The sequence below is a fragment of the Gopherus flavomarginatus genome, chromosome 8, assembly GCF_025201925.1.
Source record: "Gopherus flavomarginatus isolate rGopFla2 chromosome 8, rGopFla2.mat.asm, whole genome shotgun sequence".
Lineage (NCBI taxonomy): Eukaryota > Metazoa > Chordata > Testudines > Testudinidae > Gopherus > Gopherus flavomarginatus.
The window spans coordinates 54,282,855-54,306,253 of NC_066624.1; the positions used below are offsets into that span (position 1 = coordinate 54,282,855).

Sequence of the window (23,399 nt, forward strand, 5' to 3'; positions counted from 1 at the left end):
CTCTTCACTGTTTAAAGACAGAGCTGATTAGGCTCCATAAATAGTCTTTTGTTCTATTAAGTGACCACTGCAGCTGAAATCACTGATAATCAAGTCTAAGTGCTTAGTCCTGCTGTGGGGACAGTGTTCCTGTGGTTACAGTGCTTTTGTGTAAGAGACAGCCCAGACTGAACTAGCAGTGAGGTTCCCACACTGAGAGCTCAGCTGGAATCACTGAGGCCATGGCTACACTTACAGTTTTGCAGCGCTGGTAGTTACAGCTGTGTTCGTACAGCTGTGTAGGGCCAGCGCTGCAGTGTGTCCACACTGACAGCTACCAGTGCTGCAGTGTGGCCACATTTGCAGCACTTGCAGCGCTGTTGGGAGTGGTGCATTGTGGGCAGCTATCCCACAGAGCACCTCGTCCCATTTTGGCGCTGTGGCTTGTGGGAAGGGGACGGAAGGGTGCGGTCTTTCCGCTTCCTGTTCCAACGCCCCATGGTGCTTTGCTACACATTCCGAGCAGTTTGGCGGCATTGTGGTCTGCAGCGCGATTTCTGAGATTTCTGTTACAAATGGAGCCTGAGCTGCTGAGGACCTTGCTGATGAATGTTGCCAGCACATCACGCATGGCAGTGGAGCTATTCCTTCAGCTGCAAAGTGACAGTGAGGAGTCAGACGATGATATTGAAACGCCTGATGCTCAAGATGCTCAATTGCTTGTGGCAGTAACAGACGTGCTCAGCACCGTGGAACGGCACCTTTGGGCTCGGGAAACCGGCACTGAGTGGTGGGATCACATCATCCTGCAAGCCTGGGATGACGAGCAGTGGCTGCAGAACTTTCGGATGAGAAAAGCCACTTTCATGGCACTGTGTGCTGAGCTTGCCCCTACCCTGCGGTGCAGGGACATGAGATTGAGAGCTGCCCTGCCAGTGGAGAAGCGGGTGGCTATTGCAATCTGGAAGCTGGCAACTCCAGACAGCTACCGATCGGTGGAGAACCAGTTTGGAGTGGGAAAGTCCACCGTTGGAATGGTGCTGATGCAAGTTTGCACGGCCATTAATCGCACCCTGCTAAGAAGAACTGTGACTCTGGGGAACGTGCAGGACATTGTGGATGGCTTTGCACAAATGGGTTTCCCTAACTGTGGAGGGGCAATAGATGGGACACATATTCCTATTCTGTCACCACCCCACCTGGCATCAGAGTACGTTAATCACAAGGGGTATTTCTCCATGGTTCTGCAAGCGCTTGTGGATCACCGTGGGCGTTTCACTGACATTTACTCAGGATGGCCTGGAAAGGTGCACGATGCACACATCTTTCGGAACAGTGCCCTGTTCAGGAGGCTGAGGGCCTAGACTTTTTTCCCAGACCGCAAGATCACAGTAGGGGACGTCGAAATGCCCACTGTGATCCTTGGAGACCCCGCTTACCCCTTAATGCCATGGCTCATGAAACCGTATACAGGGAAGCTTGACAGGAGCAAGGACCGGTTCAACTACAGGCTGAGCCGGTGCAGAATGACTGTGGAGTGTGCTTTTGGCCGTTTGAAAGCCCGCTGGAGGTGTCTTTATGGGAAGCTAGATTTGGGGGAAAGCAGCATCTCCGCTATTATATTGGCGTGCTGTACCCTCCATAATATTTGTGAAGGGAAGGGTGAAAGATTCAGTGAGGAATGGACCTCCGAGGTTCGACGCCTAGAGGATGAATTTGCACAGCCAGAGAGCAGGGCTACTAGAGAGGCCCAGCAAAGGGCTTCAAGGATTAGGGATGCCTTAAGGGAGCAATTTGATGCTGAGAGCCAACAGTAATGTTTGGTGCCTTTGCTGTGCTCCTTTCTACTTTGGGGTACAATATTTACCACTTCCTGCAATAATAAAATGTATTGAAAAAGCCATAAAATCCTTTATTCAAAGTACAGTACATAAAAGGCCAGGGGGGTTAGGGCGGTGGACTGTACATTCAGAGGTTTGAATATGTCCTGTTTGGATTACTGTTCAATGTCTGCTGCACTTCAGGATTACTATGCTGCAGGGTAATGGGGGTGGAGTGCACAGGGTAAGAATTGTAGTTATCAGGGCTGGTAGGTGATCGTACAGGTGTTGGGGGCAGCTGGGGGTAATAAGAAACTGGCTGCTGGAGAAAGGTGTTTTGTGCAAATACTGGGGTACAAGAAAGAGAGCTTTGGGAGGGGCGTGGGTTACCACGGTACAGATCTGCCTGCATGGCTACGAGAGACTGGAAAGAGTCAGTTTGGCGAGCCAGGAGGCTTATCATCTGCTTTGAGGTTTTTTTGGTAGCCAATTCCTTTCTCCTGCTTTCTGTTTGCCTCCACTCATACATTTTCTCTCTCCATTCCTGCGTCTTCCTACTTTCTCTGTTGTAGTGAATCATAACTGCTTTGATCAATTCTTCTTTTGATTTTCGCGGATTTTTTCTCAAGTTCTGCAAGCGACGTGAGGCCGGTGATCCGGCTGCATTAGTCAAGGTCACTAAAAAAAACATAGATAGAAACATGTAATACACAGAGGCTACATTGTTTATTATCACACAGTGAAGGAGTTTTTAGACTTTTTGTAGCATCCTTCCCACATACCTAACATAACACAGAGAGGCCAGGGAAGCGAAGGCATGGTGAGCAATGGGGTGAGTGTTTCTGCCCTGACTGCACCTGGGAGGGGGAATTGACCAATGGGTCACTGGGGTTTATCTGCACTGGGTACAGGAGGTAGCTGGTGTCCTGCACAGGGGACAGTAGTGAACAGGAATTAGGCGAGCTGCTGGCGGGGGGGGGCGGTCAGCGTAACTGACGGCCTGCTGGTGAGAGGCGGGAGAAAACACACAGCTGTGCTGGCTGCCTGCTGGGAAGGGGGGGGAGAGACCGGAGCGCACCATGGGGCTGGCTGCCTGCTGGGAAGGGGGGGGAGAGACCGGAGGGCACCGCGGGGCTGGCTGCCTGCTGGGAAGTGGGGGGAGAGACCGGAGCGCACCGGGGGGGCTGGCTGCCTGCTGGGAAGGTGGGGGAGAGACCGGAGGGCACCGCGGGGCTGGCTGCCTGCTGGGAAGGGGGGGGAGAGACCGGAACGCACCACGGGGTGTGGGGGGGACCGCAAACCTGGCACCCTGCACTCAAGTATCCCTAAATTCTCAACAGGGTTTCCTACTGCCAGGTATATCACTGCTGCGTGTTACCTGGGAAGAGAGGGAGGGTCTTCTACAGCAATGTGGATTCCGCCCTGGCCCCTATGCAGCTTGCCTGTGTGCAGCAATGGTCCCCCCACCCCTCGCAGCACAGTGGCTCGGACGAGTTAGCCTGACCGGGACAAGGACCATGGTGGTTCTCCCCATAAATTTGCGAAAGCACATTGCGCACGCTCTGGCTGCAACTTTTCAAGAGATTACTGAGGCCGATTACAGAGAGGCGATAGAGCAAATCAATGGGCTATTCCACGTTTAGGCATGCATGCAGGCAGCCATAACCACAACCCTCCTCTCCCAAAACATAAAAATCTGTTTACCCCGAGCACACTCCTCAGCTTCTTCCTCACCAGCAACTTCCAGCTGCTGCGACTGGCTAGCCTCCTCCTGGCTTGAGAAGAGCTCCTGGCTGCATGCCTCCTGGGACTCCGGGGTGTCTCCCTCCACCCCAGTAGCCTCACTCTCGGCTTCCTCTACACCCTCCCCCACTTCTCCCTGCTCTGAACTCTCCATCGTGCTCCTAGGATTGGCAGTGGGGTCACACCCAAGTATGGCATCCAGCTCCTTGTAAAAACGGCAGGTTGTGGGGGCAGCTCCTGAGCGGCGATTTCCCTCATGGGCTTTGCAGTAAGCACTCCTCAGCTCTTTTATTTTGACCCTGCACTGCAACGCGTCCCGTTCATGGCCCCTTCTCAGCAAGGACTGTGATATCTGCCCATAGGTATCATAATTTCTCCTTCTGGAGCACAGCTGTGCTTGCACAGCTTCCTCACCCCAAACACTGATGAGGTCCTGCAGCTCGGAATTGTTCCATGCTGGGGCTCGTTTGGGGCATGGAGGCATGGTCGCTGATTGATTGAATGATTGATTGCACTCCACACCTGGCTGAGCAAACAGGAAGGGGATTTTTAAAATTCCCGGGGCATTTAAAGGTGGGGTCAGCTGAGCCCAGGGCAGTGGAGTGTGCATGATTACCAGAGAGGCTTCTAAGGTATTCTGGAATACCTCCTTATACCCCGGAGGTCAATAAAAGCGCTGGTGGGCGTCCACACTTGCTGACCAGCGCTGGATCACCAGCGCTGGAATCCCTACACCTGAGGCTCGACCGGGTGTACAGCCAGCGCTGCAACCAGGGAGTTGCAGCGCTGGCCGTGCTTTGCAAGTGTGGCCACATCCTAAGTTGCAGCGCTGTAACCCCCTCACCAGCACTGCAACTCTCTAGTGTAGCCATGGCCTGAGAGCTGGGTGGACCCTCATGAGACCAACTCGCAGAGGTCACAGTGGCAGGTGGCAGCAGAAGGTGACTGCTCAGGGCCATTGGCAACAGAGTGGTGGAGTGAATAGTGGCACTACGAATAGCTGTGGCCAGAGTGAACAGTGAGCAACTGGAGGAACGAGCAAGGTGCCTTCTTGCCCCCGACTTAGGAGGTGTACTCATGTGAAAGCACCTCTGAACTCTGAGTTTCCACTGACTGACCAAGGACACCACCAGTGAGTGGGATGCGGTGAAAGGAAAAGTGAGGGGCATGTTAAACAAACATTTGTTTGTTGGACTATATTTTAGTGACTTTGCTCTAGAATGCTAGATTCGTGACTAGGAATGAAAACTTATATAAATATGTTTCCTAGTAGGCCAAGATTTTTAAAATGCATTATTTGCCAAGGTTGTTATCTCACATTGTTGCTATCTTGAGAGGTCATTATGTTGGGGAGGTTCTGTACTAAACATTTTTATTATTATAATTAATTTTTACATAAGAATGGTCATACTGGGTCAGACCAATGGTCCATATAGCCCAGTATCCTGTCTTCTGACAGTGGTCAAGGCCAGGTGCATCAGAGGGAATGAACAGAACAGGGAATCATCAAATGATCCATCCCCTGTTGCCCATTCCAAGCTTCTGGCAAACAGGCTAGGGACACTCAGAGCATGATGTTGCATCCCTCCCCATCTTGGCTAATAGCCACTGATGGACCTATTCTCCAGGAATGTATCTAGTTCTTTTTTTAATCCTGTTATAGTTTTGGTCTTCACAGCATCCCCTGGCAAAGAGTTCCATGGGTTGACTTTATTTTGTGTGAAGAAGTACTTCCTTTTGGTTTTTTAAAACCTGCTGCCTATTAATTTCATTGGGTGAGTGCTAGTTCTTGTGTTACATGAAGGATTAAATAACATTTCCTTATTCACTTTCTTCACCCCAGTCAAGATTTTATAGACCTCTATCGCATCCCCCCTTAGTCGTCTCTAAGCTGAAAATTCTCAGTCATTTTAATTTCTCCTCCTGTTTCATAACCCTAATCATTTTAGTTGCCCATCTCTGTACCTTTTCCATTTCCAATATATCTCTTTTGGGATGGAGTGACAGGATCTGCACACAGTATTAAAGATGTGGGCATACCATGGATTAATATAGAGGTAACATGATATTTTCTGTCCTATTATCTATCCCTTTCTTAATGATTCCCAACATTCTGTTTGCTTTTTTGGCTGCCGCTGCACATTGAGTGGATGTTTTCAGAGAACTGTCCACAACGATTCCAAGATTTCTTTCTTGAGCGATAACAGCTAATTCAGACTCCTTCATTTTGTATGGATAGTTGAGATTGTTTTCCAATGTGCATTACTTTGCATTTATCAACATTGAATTTCATCTGCCATTTTCTTGACCAGTCACCCAGTTTTGTGAGATCCCTTTGTAGCTCTTCGCAGTTTGCCTGGGACTTAACTATCTTGAATAGTTTTGTATCATCTAAAAATTTTGCCACCTCACTATTTACCCATTTTTCCAGATTATTTATGACTATGTTGAACAGTAATGGTCCCAGTACCAACCCCTCTGGGATACCATTATTCATCTCTCTCCATTCTGAAAACTGATAATTTATTCCTACCGTTTGTTTCCCTTCTTTTAACCAGTTACTGATCCATGAGAGGATCTTCCCTCTTATCCCATGATGGCTTACTTTTCAAAAGTCAATTTAAATTATATATATATATATATATATATATATATATATATATATATATATATATATATATATATATATATATAAAATTTATTTGTTTTAGAAATCTAGACCTGTTATATGTTTTGGTGTAACTTGCATTATCCTTATGTTAAATTTGCATTATCCTAACAAAATATTTACTTTATTCATATCTTTTTTATGTATCTCACTGGCCCTGAAACCCGCTCTAGTTTCAGTTCCTGGGGAAACTACTGGGTGCGTCTGCCCTGGTCCGGAGCTGCTGCGGCAAGAGTGGGCTGGGGGGTGCCAGCACCTCAAACCCCTCATCCCCAGCCCCACCCCTGAGCCTACACCCTTATCCTGTGCCCCAGCCCTGAGCGCCCCCCACATTCCAAACCTGTCAGCCCCACCCTCACCACATGAATTTTGTTATGTATACCAATATAAAGGTGATGTCTCACACAGGCCCTCCACTGAACCTGAGAGCACTGCTGCCTAGCCTGTTCTTGGGGTCTTCTAGCTCCAGACCCCCAAAGGCTGTTTCTCTTTCACCTCGTGTGCACTTCATCTGCCATTTCAAAGATTAACAGAACCGCAGGTGTATAGCTGGAGGAGCCTTTCACACAGCTTCTTCTCCTCTCCCTCTTCCTCTCCTCTGAGCACCCCCATTCTTCCCATCATAGGTGCCGACTCCATGGGTGCTCCATCCCTGGAGCTACCATGCAAAAAATTAATGAGTGCTCAGCCCCCATTGGCAGCCACCTGCCTCCACTCTCCTCCCAGTGCCTCCCGGCCACCTGCTGCCCCACTGATCAGCACCCCCCCATGGCCTCCCACCCACCACGGTCAGCTGTTTCGTGGCATGCAGGAGGCTCTGGGAGGGATGGGGAGGAGTGAGGGGGGCATGCTGGTGGAAGAGGTGGAACTGGGCAAGAAGAAGTGGGGCGGCGGCATTGAGCACCCCTCCCCCCCGGGCCCAGAGGAAGCCAGCACCTATGCTTCCTGTTCCTCCCTAATATAAATCCTACCATTTACAGAGCCAACTGCCTCATTAGCCCATCATCTGCCACCCAAGTGTCAGTGTCTGGTGGTGGCAGAGGCAAAAGAGGCAAACATGACCAGATACATTTCCCTTTCCATGTTCCAGCACCACAGGTCTGGTTACACTGCTCTACAGCCAAAATGCTTCTGAAATAAATGTAGTCCAGCTTTACTAATTCTGGGTCACTGAGAACGAAAATGATGCTTAAAATTGTTGATTGGCTCTAGTTTTCAAGATATGCTATTGGGTCAGTATATACGACCCTTGACTTGGGAATGGCGGAGGATAAGTGAGTTATAAAGGGAAGGGATCTCAATTTAAACCAGAAATGACTAAAATACATCTTTGACTGGATCTATGAATAAATCTATGACCGGTTTGGACAGTACTTGCTTTTTAGGCAAAACAATGAATGATGCAATCTGAAGCTGGTATTGCATCATATATGATATGAATTGCATCATGTTATTCCTAGAAGTCATGGATGATGCAATCATAACAAAGCTTACATCACTCTGCTGAACAAATTGCCCTATATCAGCTCTAGAAATCATACAGTGTCGTGCTCTCTTATTTGTCAGTGTTTGATTTTGCAAAGGGACACGTTTATGTTTAGCAAAAGTGAGCAGAGATGCCTCGTACTTGTGTGCTATGTTTGTGGTGAAGTGACTTTTGCATCACAAAAGCGCAGTATAACCACTATGGTTAAGAAAGCCTATCACCTTTATTTTGGCTGCAAAATTGGAGATCAGGACAAGAGGTGGGCCCCACACATATGCTGCAACACTTGTGCAACAATTCTTCGCCAGTGGTTGAACAGGAAAAGGAAATCTATGCCTTTTGCAGTGCCAATGATTTGGAGAGAGCCAACAGATCATACCAGCAATTGTTACTTCTGCATGGTGCCTCCAGTTGGAAAAGGTGTGTCAAAGAAGAAAAAGTGTACTGTGCATTTTCCAAACATTCCATCAGCTATACGCGCAGTACTCCATGGAGAAGGACTGCCGGTTCCTGATGCACCAGAATCATTCTCACTTGAGTCAGATGACGAAGAGGAAGAGGATGAAATTTCTGGTCCTGAACCATCAATGTCACAGGACCCACATTTTCTCCCATCCTCCTCCTCTGAACCACACCTCATAACACAAGGTGAACTGAATGACCTTGTCAGGGATTTGGAACTACCCAAGAGTAAGGCAGAGCTGTTGGGCTCCAGACTACAGCAGTGGAATCTCCTGGCAGGCTATCAGGGCAAATGGAGCCCATCAATGCTTGCAGACTATTACTGGACAGTGACAAGAGATGCTCCATTTAATGAATACAAGAGACAAGCCAAGAAGCGCCGAGTAGACACTGAATAGGACTAAACTATGTACATAATAGTTTTTTACCTTTTGTTTCATAATAAATTTTATTTATATAACCCTTTTGCTGATTTTTAAAGTGTTACATAAACAGGACAGGTGAAATATTATCATGTAAAGCAACCATAAACACATGAAAAGACCTAGGTTTACAATTTATGATTAAAACTCTACTATCTACACAATATACATAAACATAAAATGTAAAAACTTAAATAGCTTAGAAACAGGAGCCAATCAGTTGTTTTAATTGTCATATTTGAATTCAGCACATCAAAATACATAATAAATATCACATTTTATCTCTGAAGCAGACAACTTCTCAAAAATTGTAGACCATGGGCACCCCTACAGAAAAGACATCCCGCAGTACTCTGCAAACTCAGCTACAAGTTGTACTGTTTGCAACTGTTCTTGTAAAGTACAGCCGTGATTTGTCATTCGAGGGTGTGTGGTTCCCTAGCCTGGCATGCCCTTGGCAAGCTATTATTAATTGGGAGTAATGATATAGTAATAGTCTCACATGCTGCTCTGTTACTAATATACACTGTTGCGGGACCAGGTACCACAGTGATAGGCACTGTGTGAAAGCACAGCTAGATAATGTACTGTTACTGCAGAACACTATAGTAATTTTTCCTAGGGAAACGTAAAAGAAGGGGTCTGAGTCTCCTCTCAGTCTCCCTGGCCTTATCCTGGTGTTAGTCTGGTTTACATAAATGCAACTGAGGCAAGGATCGGGCTCTGAAGGACTCTGTAACTTCATTCCCCGTTCAGACTGGCCTAGCCTTCGTGATTGTCCCAACCTGGGGGAAGGATTGCAAGGCCCCCAGGAGCTTTCCCTGTCCCGTGAAGCCTGATCAGAAGCCAGCGTCATTGCTCCTCAGGCACGCACAGCAGCTGGGATAAGCGGGGTTGCCATGGAGATGTCCAAAGCAAGTCTAGCAGTGCACTGCAGCACCAGGCCCCAGCCAGGTGGGGAAGCCTGAGAACAAATGCAGGCCAGCTCCAAACTTCCTGGTTGGGGAACCGTCAGAAGATTCACCTGGGCTAGTCTTGGAGACCCACCAGCCTTCTCCCTGCAAATAGGAAATCTGCATAGCCCTGGGCAAATCCGACAGTGTTGAGACAGTGATCTCTCTGCACAGCTACATAGGCACAGATTGGTAGGCTGCTTTTCAGAATCTGGGGGGCTCTGATCTGTGGTCTGCTGGCCGACAAGGTAAGCACCGTTTCAAAGATCGAGGAAAGCAAAGTGCAGGGCCAAGCTGTGATTGCAGTCTATTTCAGTCATTGCATCAGCAGGTGTGTGTAAACCTGTCAACAGCCTAGAGAACTCCTAGGAGGGGAAATAAACAGCAAAGGACAGATAAACTGAGCAGGTTTGTTAACATTCAGAAATATGGATGCATTTTGTCATGGCATTTTTTATCCAAGAGCACAGAGCAATCATGGTAGATTTAGTAAAAGTCATTGTTTTAAGGGGAAATGATGTGTAAAGTCACAGAAGCACGGTTTATAGTTGGGGGGGGGGTCTACATGGATCTGGCCCCTCGGGGGGGGGGGAGGGGGAAAGGCTTCAGGGGAAAAGGGGGATGAGGAGAAGGACAGGAGAGAAGGGAATGCATGAATGCACCTGACCCAGAGAGTGTTAGATTTAGCTCACTTTGTTTCTGCCCTGCCCCTTTTATGAATATTTGAGGGCACTATGGCAAAAGCTGCACCAAAATGGCAGATATTGAAAAGGGGGAAAAAGGAGCAGGAAAGAAACTCTGAGCAAACTACGTGTAACACAGACTGGTGATTACAGTGGGTATGTGTATGTATGTATGAGCAGCACAGGAAAGATGAAAAACATACAGTATAACCCTCTTGAATTGAGATAATGGGAACGAACATTTTTCGTATTGCATTCAGATGCATTTACATAGCATTTACTGTGATAGCAGCCATTCAGTGATATGTTTTGTAAATGGTGCTTATCATTTATACTCTGTAGATAAGTTTATGAACAGGTTCACCTGAGAGAGTTTCCTGTGATATCAGGGGACTGGACTCAATGACCCGGCAGGTCCTATGTTCCTACATTTGCCTAGTGTAGCTTTGCTGTGCTTTGCTTTTGTTGTGAGTTTCTTTCGTGGATAAACCTGCTGTACCTGACAGCTTAAAAGAAAATGGAACTATGGGCAGTTAGAAAAGCCAAGGACTGCAGAACAAACAAAGCTCTGTTTCAGGGGCACTGCTGTGAGGAGGAACATAGCTACAGCACTTGTTTTACTGTTGTTTAAAGAGATTGGAGAAGATTTCAGAAGAAGCCACATGTAGAGTAACGACAGCAAGTGTGAATAATCAAGACAGGGAGGGGGGTTAATAGGAGCCTCTATAAGAAAAAGACCCCAAAATCAGGACTGTCCCTATAAAATTGGGACATCTGGTCACTCTACCCACATGGAGGTTTGTCCTCTGCTCTCACTGCCCCCTGTGACCTCCCCAGAGTTTTCCAGGCTCCTCTCAACATCTTCCTTCCTCCCTTCCTCTATCTCTGCTCCCTCTTCAGGCCCCACTGCTTGTGAAAATCACCTTGTGCGGGAGGGGCCCTGCTGGCAGCAGATGTGTGACAAGCCCCCCAGGGCCCAATTAACCTTTTGTGGGCACAGTGCCAAACATATTTGTGGGCCCCCATGGAGGTCAGTCCCCCGAGCAAGGGGCCAGCCAGAGGCAAGGTATGGCAGGGGTGGCCCTGCTCTGCCCAGTGTGAGGGTACTATTTACAAACCAGCAGTTGCCAGACACATAGTGGCCTGCCACACCACACAGCCTGCGCTCTCAGCACTCCCGACAGCCAGAGGTCCCCCAGACCCACTGTACCCAGTGCCCCCCAGACTCACCCACAAATGCACAGTTCCCTGCACACCACCACCCCTGCCCACAGCCCCACTCCCCACACAGAACCCCTACTCCATAGTGCCCCAACACCCACACATCCTCCCTGCCCCTTCACAGCCCAGCACTCCCTTCATGCCCCCCACAGACCCACTCCCCACCTCCCAGCTGCACTCCCCAGCCTTGCTTGGAGGCAACTGTGTCTGCCAGGCTGAGCCAACAGCACAGCCATGGCTGGTCCCAAGGCTGGGAATCACTCTGGCCCTTTGGGAATGGCATGATCAGCCAAGTCAGGACCTGCCCCGGCCAGGGTCCCTCAAGATGCACTTATATATATATATGGAGATATGCCTATCTCATAGAAGTGGAAGGGACCCTGAAAGGTCATTGAGTCCAGCCCCCTACCTTCACTAGCAGGACCAAGTACTGATTTTGCCCCAGATCTCTCTAGGTGGCCCCCTTAAGGATTGAACTCACAACCCTGGGTTTAGCAGGCCAATCCTCAAACCACTAAGCTATCCCTCCCACCTTGCCTGGAGGGACCCAGCCATGCCCTCCACAAGTTCCCCCTCACACATACCTGGCTGAAACTGGCCAGGCTTCTGCAACAGTCCCAGGTGGGGCCCCACACGTTGTAGGAAGCAGAGATTGCCCAGAGTTGGAGGAGCCCTTGACCAGCCAGCAGGTAGGCTAAGAGGAGCAAGTGGTGGGAGCAGTGCATGTGGAGCAGGCTGGGGCCCCTTTTCAGCATGGCCCCAGCTCCATGAAGCCACTGGAGCTATTGTAAACCCAGCATTGCTTTTGCCCAGGGCATCAGTTCAAGTCCAACCAGCACTGGCTGAAACACATGAATGTGTGATGGGAAAGGGGTCAGTGGTGTCCCTCACAGTGAGCAGTAGTTGGCCGCCTCCCTTCATGGCAGCCTCAGCAGAGCCAAGGACTAGATGGGCTGTGGAGACAGAACATACCTCTCACCCTAACTGGGGTCTCTGCAGGGCAGAGCTTTGGTGCACTGCTGTGGTCGCCAGACAAGCTTACCTATACCTATCTCCTTGAACTGGAAGGCACCTTGAAAGGTCATCAAGTCCAGCCCCCTGCCTTCACTAGCAGGACCAAGTACTGATTTTTGCCCCAGATCCCCAAGTGGCCCCCTCAAGGATTGAGCTCACAACCCTGGGTTTAGCAGGCCAATGCTCAAATCACTGTTCCATTGAGACATGGGGGCAGTGGCATGAACTGGCACTTGGTCTGTTGGCATCACAGTCATACTGAAGACCAGCAGCAGTGCAAGCTTCCTGAACACCAACCCCCACCAATAAGCCTCAACCCTGCACTGGAGAGGCCACCTCTCATCGTGAAGCGTGGCCCATTCAATCCTTGGCCTTTCAGCTAAAATTGCCAACAACGGGAATTAGTGTCATAGTGGTTTCTGTGATGTAGCTCCTAGCCACTGGACTGAGCCCAGCAAATCCCTTCACACAGGCCCACTAAACAACTGCTGTCAGAGAGTCACATCATTCAATCCCTCCTGGCCTGGCGCAGATTCAAACCAGTGATGTAGAGGTGAAAAGCTCCAAATCCTGTTACCAGCACCCTGCCCCTTCCAATCCCTGTCATCAACACAACCACACAATTAGCATAAAATTGAGGGTAACCTCCCTCAGTCGTGAAACAGAAAGCATGCAGACTTGGTTGACATCTCTAACATGGTAACCTGAGGTTTTGCTTCTCCTTCTAGCTTGAACGCTGGTTGAGACAATGGAGAAGTATGAGCAAATACTAACCATAGGCAGGGGATCGAGTGCTGAGGTCTTCCTGATGAGGAAAACAGAGACAAAGAAACTGTTTGCCGTGAAAAAAATCAAGACAGATCCATCAAAAAAAATGAGAACCAAAGAGGCAGTGTTTCAGGAGGTGACCATCCTGGGCAAACTCAAGCACCCTCACATTGTAACCTGCTATGAGCACTTCTTTGAGGAGGAACATATGTTCATCATCCAGGATTACTGTGATGGTGGCTCCCTGGATGACCATATTAAGATGAGGAAGGAGGGGTACTTTCCCGAGAATACAATCATGGAATGGTTTGTGCAACTAGCTATGGCTGTTCAGTACATCCATTCCATTAAGATCCTGCACCGAGATATCAAAACATCCAATGTGTTTCTCACTAAGAAAGGGATGGTGAAACTGGGGGACTTTGGCATTTCGAAGGTCATGAACAGCACCCTGGACATGGCAAGCACTTTTGTAGGCACACCCTATTACTTGAGCCCAGAGCTCTGCGAGGATGTGCCGTACAGCTCCAAGTCGGACATCTGGGCGCTGGGATGTGTTCTCTTTGAAATGTGTGTCTTAAAGCCACCCTTTGATGGAATAAATCTCGTCAGCTTGTTTTACAAGATTGTGAAAGGCGAGTATGCCACTGTGCCAGAGTGCTATTCTGAGCCCCTGCATGGCTTGATCCAAACCATCCTGGAAAAGTGCCCAGGAAAGAGACCCAGTGCCAGCAGCATCCTCAACATCCCTTATGTCCAGCAACACCTCAAGCTTTTCCTTCTTCACCAAGAATCCCAGCTCTTCAGGCAGCAACATCTGGCAAAGCTCCATGAGGAGGACAACACAGATCCCCTCCCATCCACACCTCAAAGTAAGACACTGTTAGCTCATCAAGTGAGAGGAGCCTTAAGGCCAAAGTCAGCTCCACCGTATGTCAGCACACACAGTTCAGAGCTTTATGAGCCAGAGGAGCTCTCCAGCACTCTAGGCAGCAGCTCAGATTACTCTGAAGACTTTGAGCATGAAAGCGTGTCTTCCATTGAGGAGAACTTAGAAGATGACATACCCATTCCACCTCTGATCAAGGAGGTGCCAAGAGAGATAGGTAAGACCTGGGTCCTGGCCACTGCTGGGGAGAGTCTACTCAACTAGTCTGTCCTATGCTTCTAAATACCATGAAATAATGGTTCAAACAGAGAGGCCTTGTCTACACTACAAAGTTGCAGCGCTGGTGAGGGGGTTACAGCGCTGCAACTTAGGATGTGTACACACCTGCAGGGCATTACCAGCGCTGCAACTCCCTGTTTGCAGCACTGGCCGTACACCCGGTCGTGCCTCAGGTGTAGAGGATCCAGCGCTGGTGATCCAGCGCTGGTCATCAGGTGTAGACACTCACCAGCGTTTTTGTTGACCTCCGTGGAATAAGCAGGTATCCCCGCGGTGTGCTCTGGCGTTCCCCGACCCCCCCTCCAAGCAGGTCTCCTTCCCCGCGGTGTGCTCTGGCCTTCCCCGACCCCCCTTCCAAGCAGGTCTCCTTCCCCGCGGTTTGCTCTGGCGTTCCCCGACCCCCCCTCCAAGCAGGTCTCCTTCCCCGCGGTTTGCTCTGGCGTTCCCCGACCCCCCCCTCAAGCAGGTCTCCTTCCCCGCGGTGTGCTCTGGCATTCCCCGACCTCCCCTCCAAGCAGGTCTCCTTCCCCGCGGTTTGCTCTGGCGTTCCCCGACCCCCCTTCCAAGCAGGTATCCAGCCCCACGGTGTGCTCTGGCGTTCCCCGATCCCCCCTCCAAGCAGGTCTCCTTCCCCGCGGTGTGCAACAGCGCTGCAGCGTGGCCACATCTAACACCACTTGCAGCGCTGGTTGCTGTAAGTGTGGCCACTCTGCAGCGCTGGCCCTATACAGCTGTACTAATACAGCTGTAACAACCAGCGCTGCAAAATTGTAGATGTAGACATACCCTAAGTGACATCAGAGAGCCACCAGGGAACACTGGGTGTAGGAGGGGAGGAAAGGCTCCGGAGACCAGGCTGAAATCCAAGAAATGGGAAAGAGGGAAGTGTGAGATTTTGCTGGTTTATTTTTATTTGTTGAGGAGAGAGGAAAGGGAGCAGTCCTGCTAGGCCCCCAGCCCCGGTTCTTGACTTTTTTGCCTGTGCAGAATGGGAGGTTTTTGTTGTTATTTTACTGCACTAAAAAGGCTGGTTCCTAAACTCTGACAACCATCACTTGCAATATACAGGAGATTAAGGGCTTTGTGTTAAGAAGTGCCTCCAGTTTTCTTTCTGAAACATTACACATGTGCATTTATTTGCATAAACCTCACATTTGTACATGCAAATAGGCATCTGAGCATTCAGAGCAAGTAATTGTGAGCCTAACTACATACTTACCAGGCACAAAGTTAGAGACACTTTTGAAGGTGGCTGGAAATTTGTCCCTAAATATACAGCTACAGACACACCCCAAACAGCTGCCTTCCCACATCATATTGAATTTCATAGCTGCACTGGAAATGCTCAGACCTGGCCTCAATATGAGTTTTGTCATAATTACAAGGGAAAACTATAATTTCAAGTGTTTTCAAATTCAGAACCCAAATACAAATTGTAGGGTTGATGCAGACACATACAACTGAATGTACATCCATGCATGATCTGCATATCTTCGGGATGAGAAGCCCATGGCTTTCATATTGACCTTCAGGTCTTGTGTGCAATCGGAACCAAGCACCTCTTGCAGTCTGAGCAAAAGTCTTACCTCTAGCTTGCCTCTGCTAAAATTAGAGGTGTCATAAATTTCGTGGTATTTTTTTTTCTGCCACCAGAGCTTCATACCAGGATCTCTATAACCAAGAGCCTCATCCTTAAGCTGCTAGGGCAGCAATAAGGCTGCCAGGCCAGTCATAAGAGTACTTTTATGTTCAAAGTGCAGCTGACTCTTAGGTTCTGCAGGTTCTTGCTCTGTCAGGCTAATGAAACAATCCTAAACATGCCTCTGCCATGCTGGATTTCCTCTGCAATAAAATATCCAGGCAACCGCTTTGTCTTTAATTCTGTTGGAACATTACACAGAACTGAAGGGCTGGCTTGAGACATGTGATTCCTGCATTCCCTCCTGCCATGACCTGAATCTGAGGTGACAGCTGTGCTATGTAGAGGGCACAGAGAAATACTCCAGTCCTTGCCCTTTTAACCTTGGAACCACCAGATATTTCAGCTAACAACACTGTGGAGAAGCCAGCAGTTGGCTAGAATGACCTCTCAGGGCGGTTTTGGCAGCACACTGTGAAACCATGAACCACACAATATAGTGTATTGCAAAGTTACTAGGCACTGCTAAATAACTACACCTATAAGTTCAAGGGGCATAGAGAGGGGCCCCAGAAAAGCCCATGGGCAATTCTTTTGCACTGTGTGAACTTTAAAAAAAAAAGGCTAAGCATTTCTCTTGACATTTTGTATAAAAATAAGGACTAGTCAGATTACTCTTACAGAGGCATATAGCGCTGTCTATCCTATGTGCCAGCCCATGACGCCGGCCACAGTGGCTAGCCATGCAAGGGGAGTCTGTGGCGTCCCTAAGCGATGTGGTGCCTCTGTGCACTTAGCTCTGGGAGGCAGTGCCAAGCCTCTCGGCATTTTCCTTGGCTAGTGCAGCTCTGCATTGCCCGCAGAGCAGGGACATGCATTATAGGCACAAACTGAGCCCTATTTAAGTAAAAATAAATATGTAACCCAACTTTTTCCCTAAGCTGGAATATAAGCAATAAGTAGTCACAGCTCATTATGGGCTGTATGAGGCCTAACCCTGCAAGTGGTTACTACCACGTACATCTATACTCCTGTGCAGAAGCACATGATTCCAGGATGGGGGTGAGGACACCCAAACAACCTCATAATATTCTAGAGGTTTGCTGTCTAGGGCTATAAAGAGCTTTGTACCAGGCACACTTTTCCATCAGTTAGAACTAGACAGACCCATGCATACAACTTTGACTCTGCTCCCCAACCTGACCTACAACATCCCTTCTTAACCTCGTCCTGCCCCTCCTCACAACACTCTCTGCCAATGCACCTCAGGCCTGGTCTGCTGCAGCCTCTGCTATTGCAGGCAGGCATTAGGGAGAGCTAGCCATGCAAAAATGGTTAGTGGCTTTAGAATGAGGTAAAGTCAAATCTAGGATAAGATCAACCAAGCGGATGTTTTTACTGGGGACTTAACCAGGATTTAAACTAAAGACAGGTCTGAACCAGAGTGCCCGATTTGGACACCTGGAACTTTGAGGGAGCTAAAATTTGGACCTATACCCAAATTTGAATCTGCATCTCAGGACAATCTCTGGTGGACACCAGTGTTGTCATAGAAAACCCACTGTATTAAGCACCTGCTTTGTCTGACATGTGTCTTCTTTCCTTTGTTGCAGACCAGGGCAGCTCTCCTGACAGACTATTACCCTCCAGTCCCCTGAGCACAGATTTACAAGGTACCGTCACATCCTGTCTGCACAATCTCTGAAACCCAGGGCAATGAAAGCCCAGATCAGGACTTTCACAAAGGCATGCATGATCTTGGTCAGACACAATATAACCCCCAAGCCAAAAGTGTACCCACCTTTTGTGTTTGCACACAGTGCATTGTTGTACAGCTGGGTTTATGCTGGGAACAGATGCAGAAAAGACAAAATATAGCTAGGAAGATGGTTCTGGAGTATGTCTGGGAATGTCAGGGCAGAGCCCCAGTGTCATGAGAGTCCAAGCTCCGCTTTGCAATCCCCTTGTGCAAGTCAGAGAACATTCAGAGAACACCCAGCCCTTGGCTGATTAATCAAACCCAGCCCAAACTGGAAATTCTTTCATCTTGTTACAAAGTGGCTTCCTGCACTGAAAATCTTGGTGTTCTGGCACAAGTTGCATAGGTCAGGGGTCCTCAACCTTTTCCTTTCTGAGCCACTCCCCTCCCACACACACACATAGGCGCTTACTCTGTGGGTGCTCTGGGGCTGGAGCACCCTTGGGGAAAATTGGTGGGTGCTGGTGGGTGCTGAGCACGCACATGCAGCTCTCCACCCTGCTCCAGCTCACCTCCACTCCGCCTCCTCCCCCTCTCCTGAGCACGCCACTTCTCCTCCCTAGCTCCCAGCTCTTCTCGCCACGAAACAGCTGTTTCTTGGCAGCAAGTGCTGGGCCGGACAGGGAAGCAGGGGGAACAAGGTGCGTGGGGAGGAGGCAGGACTGGGGATTTGGAGAGGGAGCCCAACAGGAGCAGGGAGGGGGTGGAGTTGGGGTGGGGACTTTGAGGAAGGGGTTGGAATGGGGGCAGGGCAGGGGCAGGGCATGGGTGGAGTGGAGGGGGCGGGGGGGCGCAAGCACCCACTGGTGCTGGGAAAAGTTGGCGCCTATGCACACACATATGCTATAAAAACTCCATGGCCCAGTTGTGCCACAACAATAGGTTTTCTGCATATGAAAGCTAGGACAGTGTTGGGGGGGTCACAAGCAGAACAATTGCCTGGGGTCCCATACCATAAGGGGGCACCACAATGCTCAGAATTTGGCTTCAGCCCTGGATTATGGGGCTGGAGACCCTGGGCTGCAGTCTTGCACAGTGGGGCTTTGGCTTTCTGCCCTGGGCCTAATGAGTCTAAAGCTGGCCATGCGTCATGGACCCCCTGAAACCTGCTCACGACCCCCGAGGGGGCCCTGAGCCTCTGATTGAGAACCACTGGCATAGGTCACTAGCAAACACATGCCTTCTGGGGGAGCCAGCTAGTCCTGCCCTCTCAGGGTATGTCTCAAGTAGGGTAGCAGGGCGGCCTCATCCCACACCTCTCTGGCTCTGTTGGGGAGGTGTGCAGTCCTGGCATGAGACATGCACACGGCCTCCCCCCAGCTTCACTGAGGCCATCCCCTGTGCAAGGGCCTAAGGTCTGTGTAATGTGGTATGGAGACAGGGTGTGGCGGTGGGCCAGAGTGTGAAGGATGGTGAGGTGTGATGTGCATGTGTTAGGAGATATGTGTTGTGTTGGGGCACAAGGTTGTGTGTGTTGAGGAGATGCTGTGTAGAGGCATGCCAGGAGATGTGTGTGACATGCCAGGAGACGTGAGTGTGTTGGGGGGGAGTGTAGAGCTGGGCATTGAGGTGGGTGCAGCATGTGTGCAGAGCAGCAGGTTGAGTTGTGTATCCTGGGATGGGGGGGTGCAGAGGAGCGTGTCATGTGCTTCTATCCAGAGAGCAGCACCTAGAGCAGCCTGAGACCGTATTAATGCTCTTGGGGCTCCCCTGCCCCTCCCGCTGCAGAGTGGAAGGATGAGGCGGAGCTGACCGATTACCCTGATGATTTTGAGGAGGTTGAGGAAACCAGCCTGGAGGAGGTGGTGAGCAATGCTCGCTGTGCGATCAAGGTGCCAGCTGACAATGAGGCATTCCAGGAGGAACAGATGGATCACCAAGGGTCTGCTGCTGTCTCCTCCACCCTGAAGACTTTGCGGGAGATGTGCAAAGGTGAGGAAACACTGGAAAGCCAGTAAATGCACTAGGGACTACTAATCTTCTTGCCTTTTGTAGCAGAGTGGATCCCTGCTCCTGCCCAGAAGGGGTTAAAAACAGCCCTGAGAGAGGGCTGTGGTGAGGGAAAGCAGCCTTTAGGCTGCTTTGATTGGGGAAGTGGCTGCAGCTGGGGCCACGCCCCAAACGGAGCAACAGGGCCTTCTAGGAGGGCCAGGGAACATGGTGCAGGGCAACCCAGGGAGGGCTAGGCCTACAAAAAGTTGGAGAAGGCCTAAGGCCGCGAGGAGGCAGGGAGCCTGCTGGGGCTGCCAGAAGCCGGGCCACATTAAGAGGCACTGCCCTCTCGAGAGGTGAGGGTTGGCCGAGGGAGGTGCTGGGAGGCCCGGATGGGGCCATGCTGGATCTGGAGAAGGTGGCACAGGCTGAAGTGGAGATCATGGGGACCCCACAGGAGGCAGGGACCCAGACCATCACCCTGCCTGTCATGGAGAGAGAGTCCCAGACCCTTACCCTGCCTGTCATGGAGAGAGAGACCCAGATCCTTACCCTGCCTGTCATGGAGAGAGAGAGACCCAGACGGAGTGGGCCCAGCAAGAGACTGAAGCCCAGGCGGGACATGTCCAGGGAACAAAATAGACCCAGGTGGTTATGCGACAGACCACCAAGGGGACCCAGACCCTGAAGGAAGAGGGCCTGAGGAACTCAAATCTACGGGCACGGCTTGAGGCAGCAGAGCGGGCCCTCCGTGAGTCTGAAGCGAGAGCAGTGGACCTCGCTAAGGAGTATGCGGCTGTCATAGATGAGTAGGTCCACTTGCGGAAGCGATTGGAGGAATCGGAAAGGAAGCGAGTGGCACTGGAGGCACATGGGCGACTGGTCCAGGGGAAGAAGCCTCCCTATCCCCAGGGATGAGGGTTTTGCGGGGGGGTGTGTGTAGCAGAGTGGATCCCTGCTCCTGCCCAGAAGGGGTTAAAAACAGCCCTGAGAGGGTGCTGTGGCCAGGGAAAACAGCCTTTAGGCTGCTTTGATTGGGGAAGTGGCTGCAGCTGGGGCCACGCCCCAACGGAGCAACAGGGCCTTATAGGAGGGCCAGGGAAGCCAGAAGAAAACAGTCTCTCTCTGACTGGAGAGGGAGATAGGCCTGGCTGCTTGGGAACTCAGCCAGGGGACCTAGAGGAAGGCAGGGCTGGGGAAAGGCCTTAGGAGCGGGGAAGCCCTAGGTCAGCAACTCCCCAGGCTGTAGGGCCTAGTTCTAGGCCTCCTAGGTACTGGGCTTGCAGAGGGGCAGCTGGAGAGTGGGTAAAGGCAGCCAGTCCAAACCCCATTGCCTATGATGAGTGGCTGATACTGCAGTCTGCCCAGTGAACGGGGGCTAGATGGAGACTGAGCAGTAGCCATATACTGAGGCAAAGTGGGGATAGAGGGTGGGGGTCCCCCAGGAAGGGGAAACCCTCAGAGAAAGGGGTGATTGCTTGGGGGCAGCACTCCATGTAAAAGGGCACCGGGTCCAGGGAGGGACACGGGGCCAGAGGACAGGCGGATCACCGGCCTGCAGAGGGCGCTCCGGGCTGGAAACCGAGCTAATTCCCTGAAGACACCAGCAGGGGGCGCCGCAGGGGTGAGTCAGCCCGTTTACACCTTTCCATACTGACTGCAGGCCCGCAGGGGACGGACAAGGAGGCTAGGCTCATCTGATTCCAGGGTTTCTGCTTTGCAGGAGACAAGCTGAGCTGTGAAAAAGGTCCCCAGCTTTTTCCATGCTGTGAAGGAATTCAACTATCCACAACCTCTCTCCTTCACACACGTTGTCCCAGAATATTTGCAACATTCCACACAAGGCACTGGAGTAGTGACCCCTAGGTTCAAAAGCTCAACATTAGCCTGAGGCCCTGGGTGGAAGTAGGAGTGGGGAGTGACTCCATCCACCTCCCTAATGCTGCTGTTGGTACCTTCTGGGGGCTCTGAGACACGTCTCTGGGGAGTGAAGTGCAGTCACTATGGCCCATTCTTTCTGCTAGGTCTGCCAGAGAGGGTACGGTAACACTTAGCACAGTCCGTCCCCAGCACAATTACTGTACACACTTGAAACCAGTGAACTTCCCAACCACTCCTCAGGTAGCTAATCATCATTATCTCCATTTCACAGCTGGGGGAACTGAAGCCAAAAAGTCATATGACACACCCCAAACTGCACAGTGCATCAGGGCAAAGCTGAGACTAGACTGCAGCCTGGCTAATTCCTTCCCATCACCCTGACGTGGCATCAGCTGTCCCTACCATGCTAAGTGCAAGGTACAGCAGCAGTTTTATACTGTAGACATCTATAACCAGAAAGTGGCATGAGATCTAGAAATACTACTGAATGGCCAATGGGCAGTGTCAGCCTTCAGTCCCTAGTCAGCTGGGCTGGGTTTGAACAAGTGAGGTGAGAAGCAAGGTTCCATACCACATTTCCCAAATCTGAATAGACCAGCCTGGGGTCATCTGAACTCATTTCTTTGTCACTTGCCTGCAGGTGAGGCTGGACCTTCTCTGTACGATGAAATCACAGGTCAGGCCCAGTTCACTCCTGAGGATCTGCAACCTCATTTTGGACATCGAATGGGCCCTGACCACCTGGAGACCTGCTATCTGCTCCTCAGCTTGGACCAGGAAACAACTTAGTCCAGGCCTCTTCATGGAGACAGCCTGAATGAAGAGAGTTTAGCTGAAGATACAAAGTAGTGTGCTGCTGAGTATTGTTCTGGATTGGCAAATAAGGTTGCCTGATGGCCAGTGCTGAGTTTTCACTCCTTGCTTGATACATAAGAATGGCCATACTGGATCAGACCAATGATCCATTTAGTCCAGTGCTCTGTCTCCCAACAGCGGCCAGTGCCAGATGCTTCAGTGTGCTCCATCCCCTGTTATCCACTCCCAGTTTCTGGCAATCAGAGGTCTAGGGACACTCAGAGCATCGGGTTGAATCCCTGACATCTTGCTAATAGCCGTTGATGGACTATCCTCCATGAATAGGATCACAATAATATAAAGCACTGAGCCTGCTGGAATCCTGCTGCAGAGATGCAGTGCAGAAGGAGGGTGCAGAGGCATAGGTGCAGTTACTACGGTATCACTTTCCAATGCAAAACTAGGGTTTATCATTTCCAAACTACATTTTCATTTGCCCTTGGATTATTTTTTTGGCCCAGGAGATGGAGCTGTAGGAAGTAGCACAATATAAATAAAGGTTTGTGACAGACATTAGAAGGCTTGTAAAAGCAGCAAAGAATCCTGTGGCACCTTATAGACTAACAGACGTTTTGGAGCATGAGCTTTCGTGGGTGAATACCCACTTCGTCAGATGCATGTAGTGGAAATTTCCAGGGGCAGGTATATATATGCAGGCAAGCTAGAGATAATGAGGTAGTTCAATCAGGGAGATGAGGCCCTTTTCTAGCAGTTGAGGTGTGAAAACCAAGGGAGGAGAAACTGGTTTTGTAATTGGCAAGCCATTCACAGTCTTTGTTTAATCCTGAGCTGATGCTGTCAAATTTGCAGATGAACTGAAGCTCAGCAGTTTCTCTTTGAAGTCTGGTCCAGACTTCAGGACCAGACTTCAAAGAGAAACTGCTGAGCTTCAGTTCATCTGCAAATTTGACACCATGAGCTCAGGATTAAACAAAGACTGTAAATG

General features: G+C 50.1%; 2 protein-coding genes across 4 annotated transcripts; one reads left to right on the plus strand and one right to left on the minus strand.

Moving 5' to 3' along the window:
* Positions 1–1,875: 1,875 nt before the first annotated feature.
* Positions 1,876–4,388, minus strand: LOC127057018 (zinc finger and SCAN domain-containing protein 29-like). Its single transcript, XM_050965613.1, has 2 exons — positions 3,504–4,388; positions 1,876–2,477 (listed from the first exon to the last, which is right to left on the minus strand). Exons 1-2 carry the CDS (start codon positions 4,150–4,152, stop codon positions 1,948–1,950), a joined length of 1,179 nt encoding a protein of 392 aa, XP_050821570.1. The 5' UTR covers positions 4,153–4,388; the 3' UTR covers positions 1,876–1,947.
* A 5,130-nt stretch (positions 4,389–9,518) lies between these two features.
* LOC127056995 (serine/threonine-protein kinase nekl-2-like) lies at positions 9,519–23,100 on the plus strand. Of its 3 annotated transcripts, none has more exons than XM_050965547.1 (5): positions 9,519–9,781; positions 13,180–14,325; positions 17,640–17,699; positions 19,514–19,717; positions 22,239–23,100. In XM_050965547.1, the coding sequence occupies exons 2-5, from the start codon at positions 13,200–13,202 to the stop codon at positions 22,385–22,387; spliced, it is 1,539 nt and encodes a 512-aa protein (XP_050821504.1). In that variant the 5' UTR covers positions 9,519–9,781; positions 13,180–13,199; the 3' UTR covers positions 22,388–23,100. The 3 variants fall into 3 exon arrangements, with proteins under 3 accessions (XP_050821504.1, XP_050821505.1, XP_050821506.1); XM_050965548.1 differs by having other exon boundaries at positions 9,519–9,725; XM_050965549.1 differs by lacking the exon at positions 9,519–9,781 and adding an exon at positions 9,869–9,941.
* Positions 23,101–23,399: the final 299 nt, after the last annotated feature.

Coding starts and splice junctions, on each gene's coding strand:
- LOC127056995 (XM_050965547.1), top strand. CDS start 13,200: ATGGAGAAGTATGAGCAAATACTAACCATAGGCAGGGGATCGAGTGCT. Junction 14,326..17,639: donor GGAGGTGCCAAGAGAGATAG/GTAAGACCTGGG, acceptor CCTTTGTTGCAG/ACCAGGGCAGCTCTCCTGAC. Junction 17,700..19,513: donor CCTGAGCACAGATTTACAAG/GTACCGTCACAT, acceptor CTCCCGCTGCAG/AGTGGAAGGATGAGGCGGAG.
- LOC127057018 (XM_050965613.1), bottom strand. CDS start 4,152: ATGCACACTCCACTGCCCTGGGCTCAGCTGACCCCACCTTTAAATGCC. Junction 2,478..3,503: donor AGCTGAGGAGTGTGCTCGGG/GTAAACAGATTT, acceptor TGTTTTTTTTAG/TGACCTTGACTAATGCAGCC.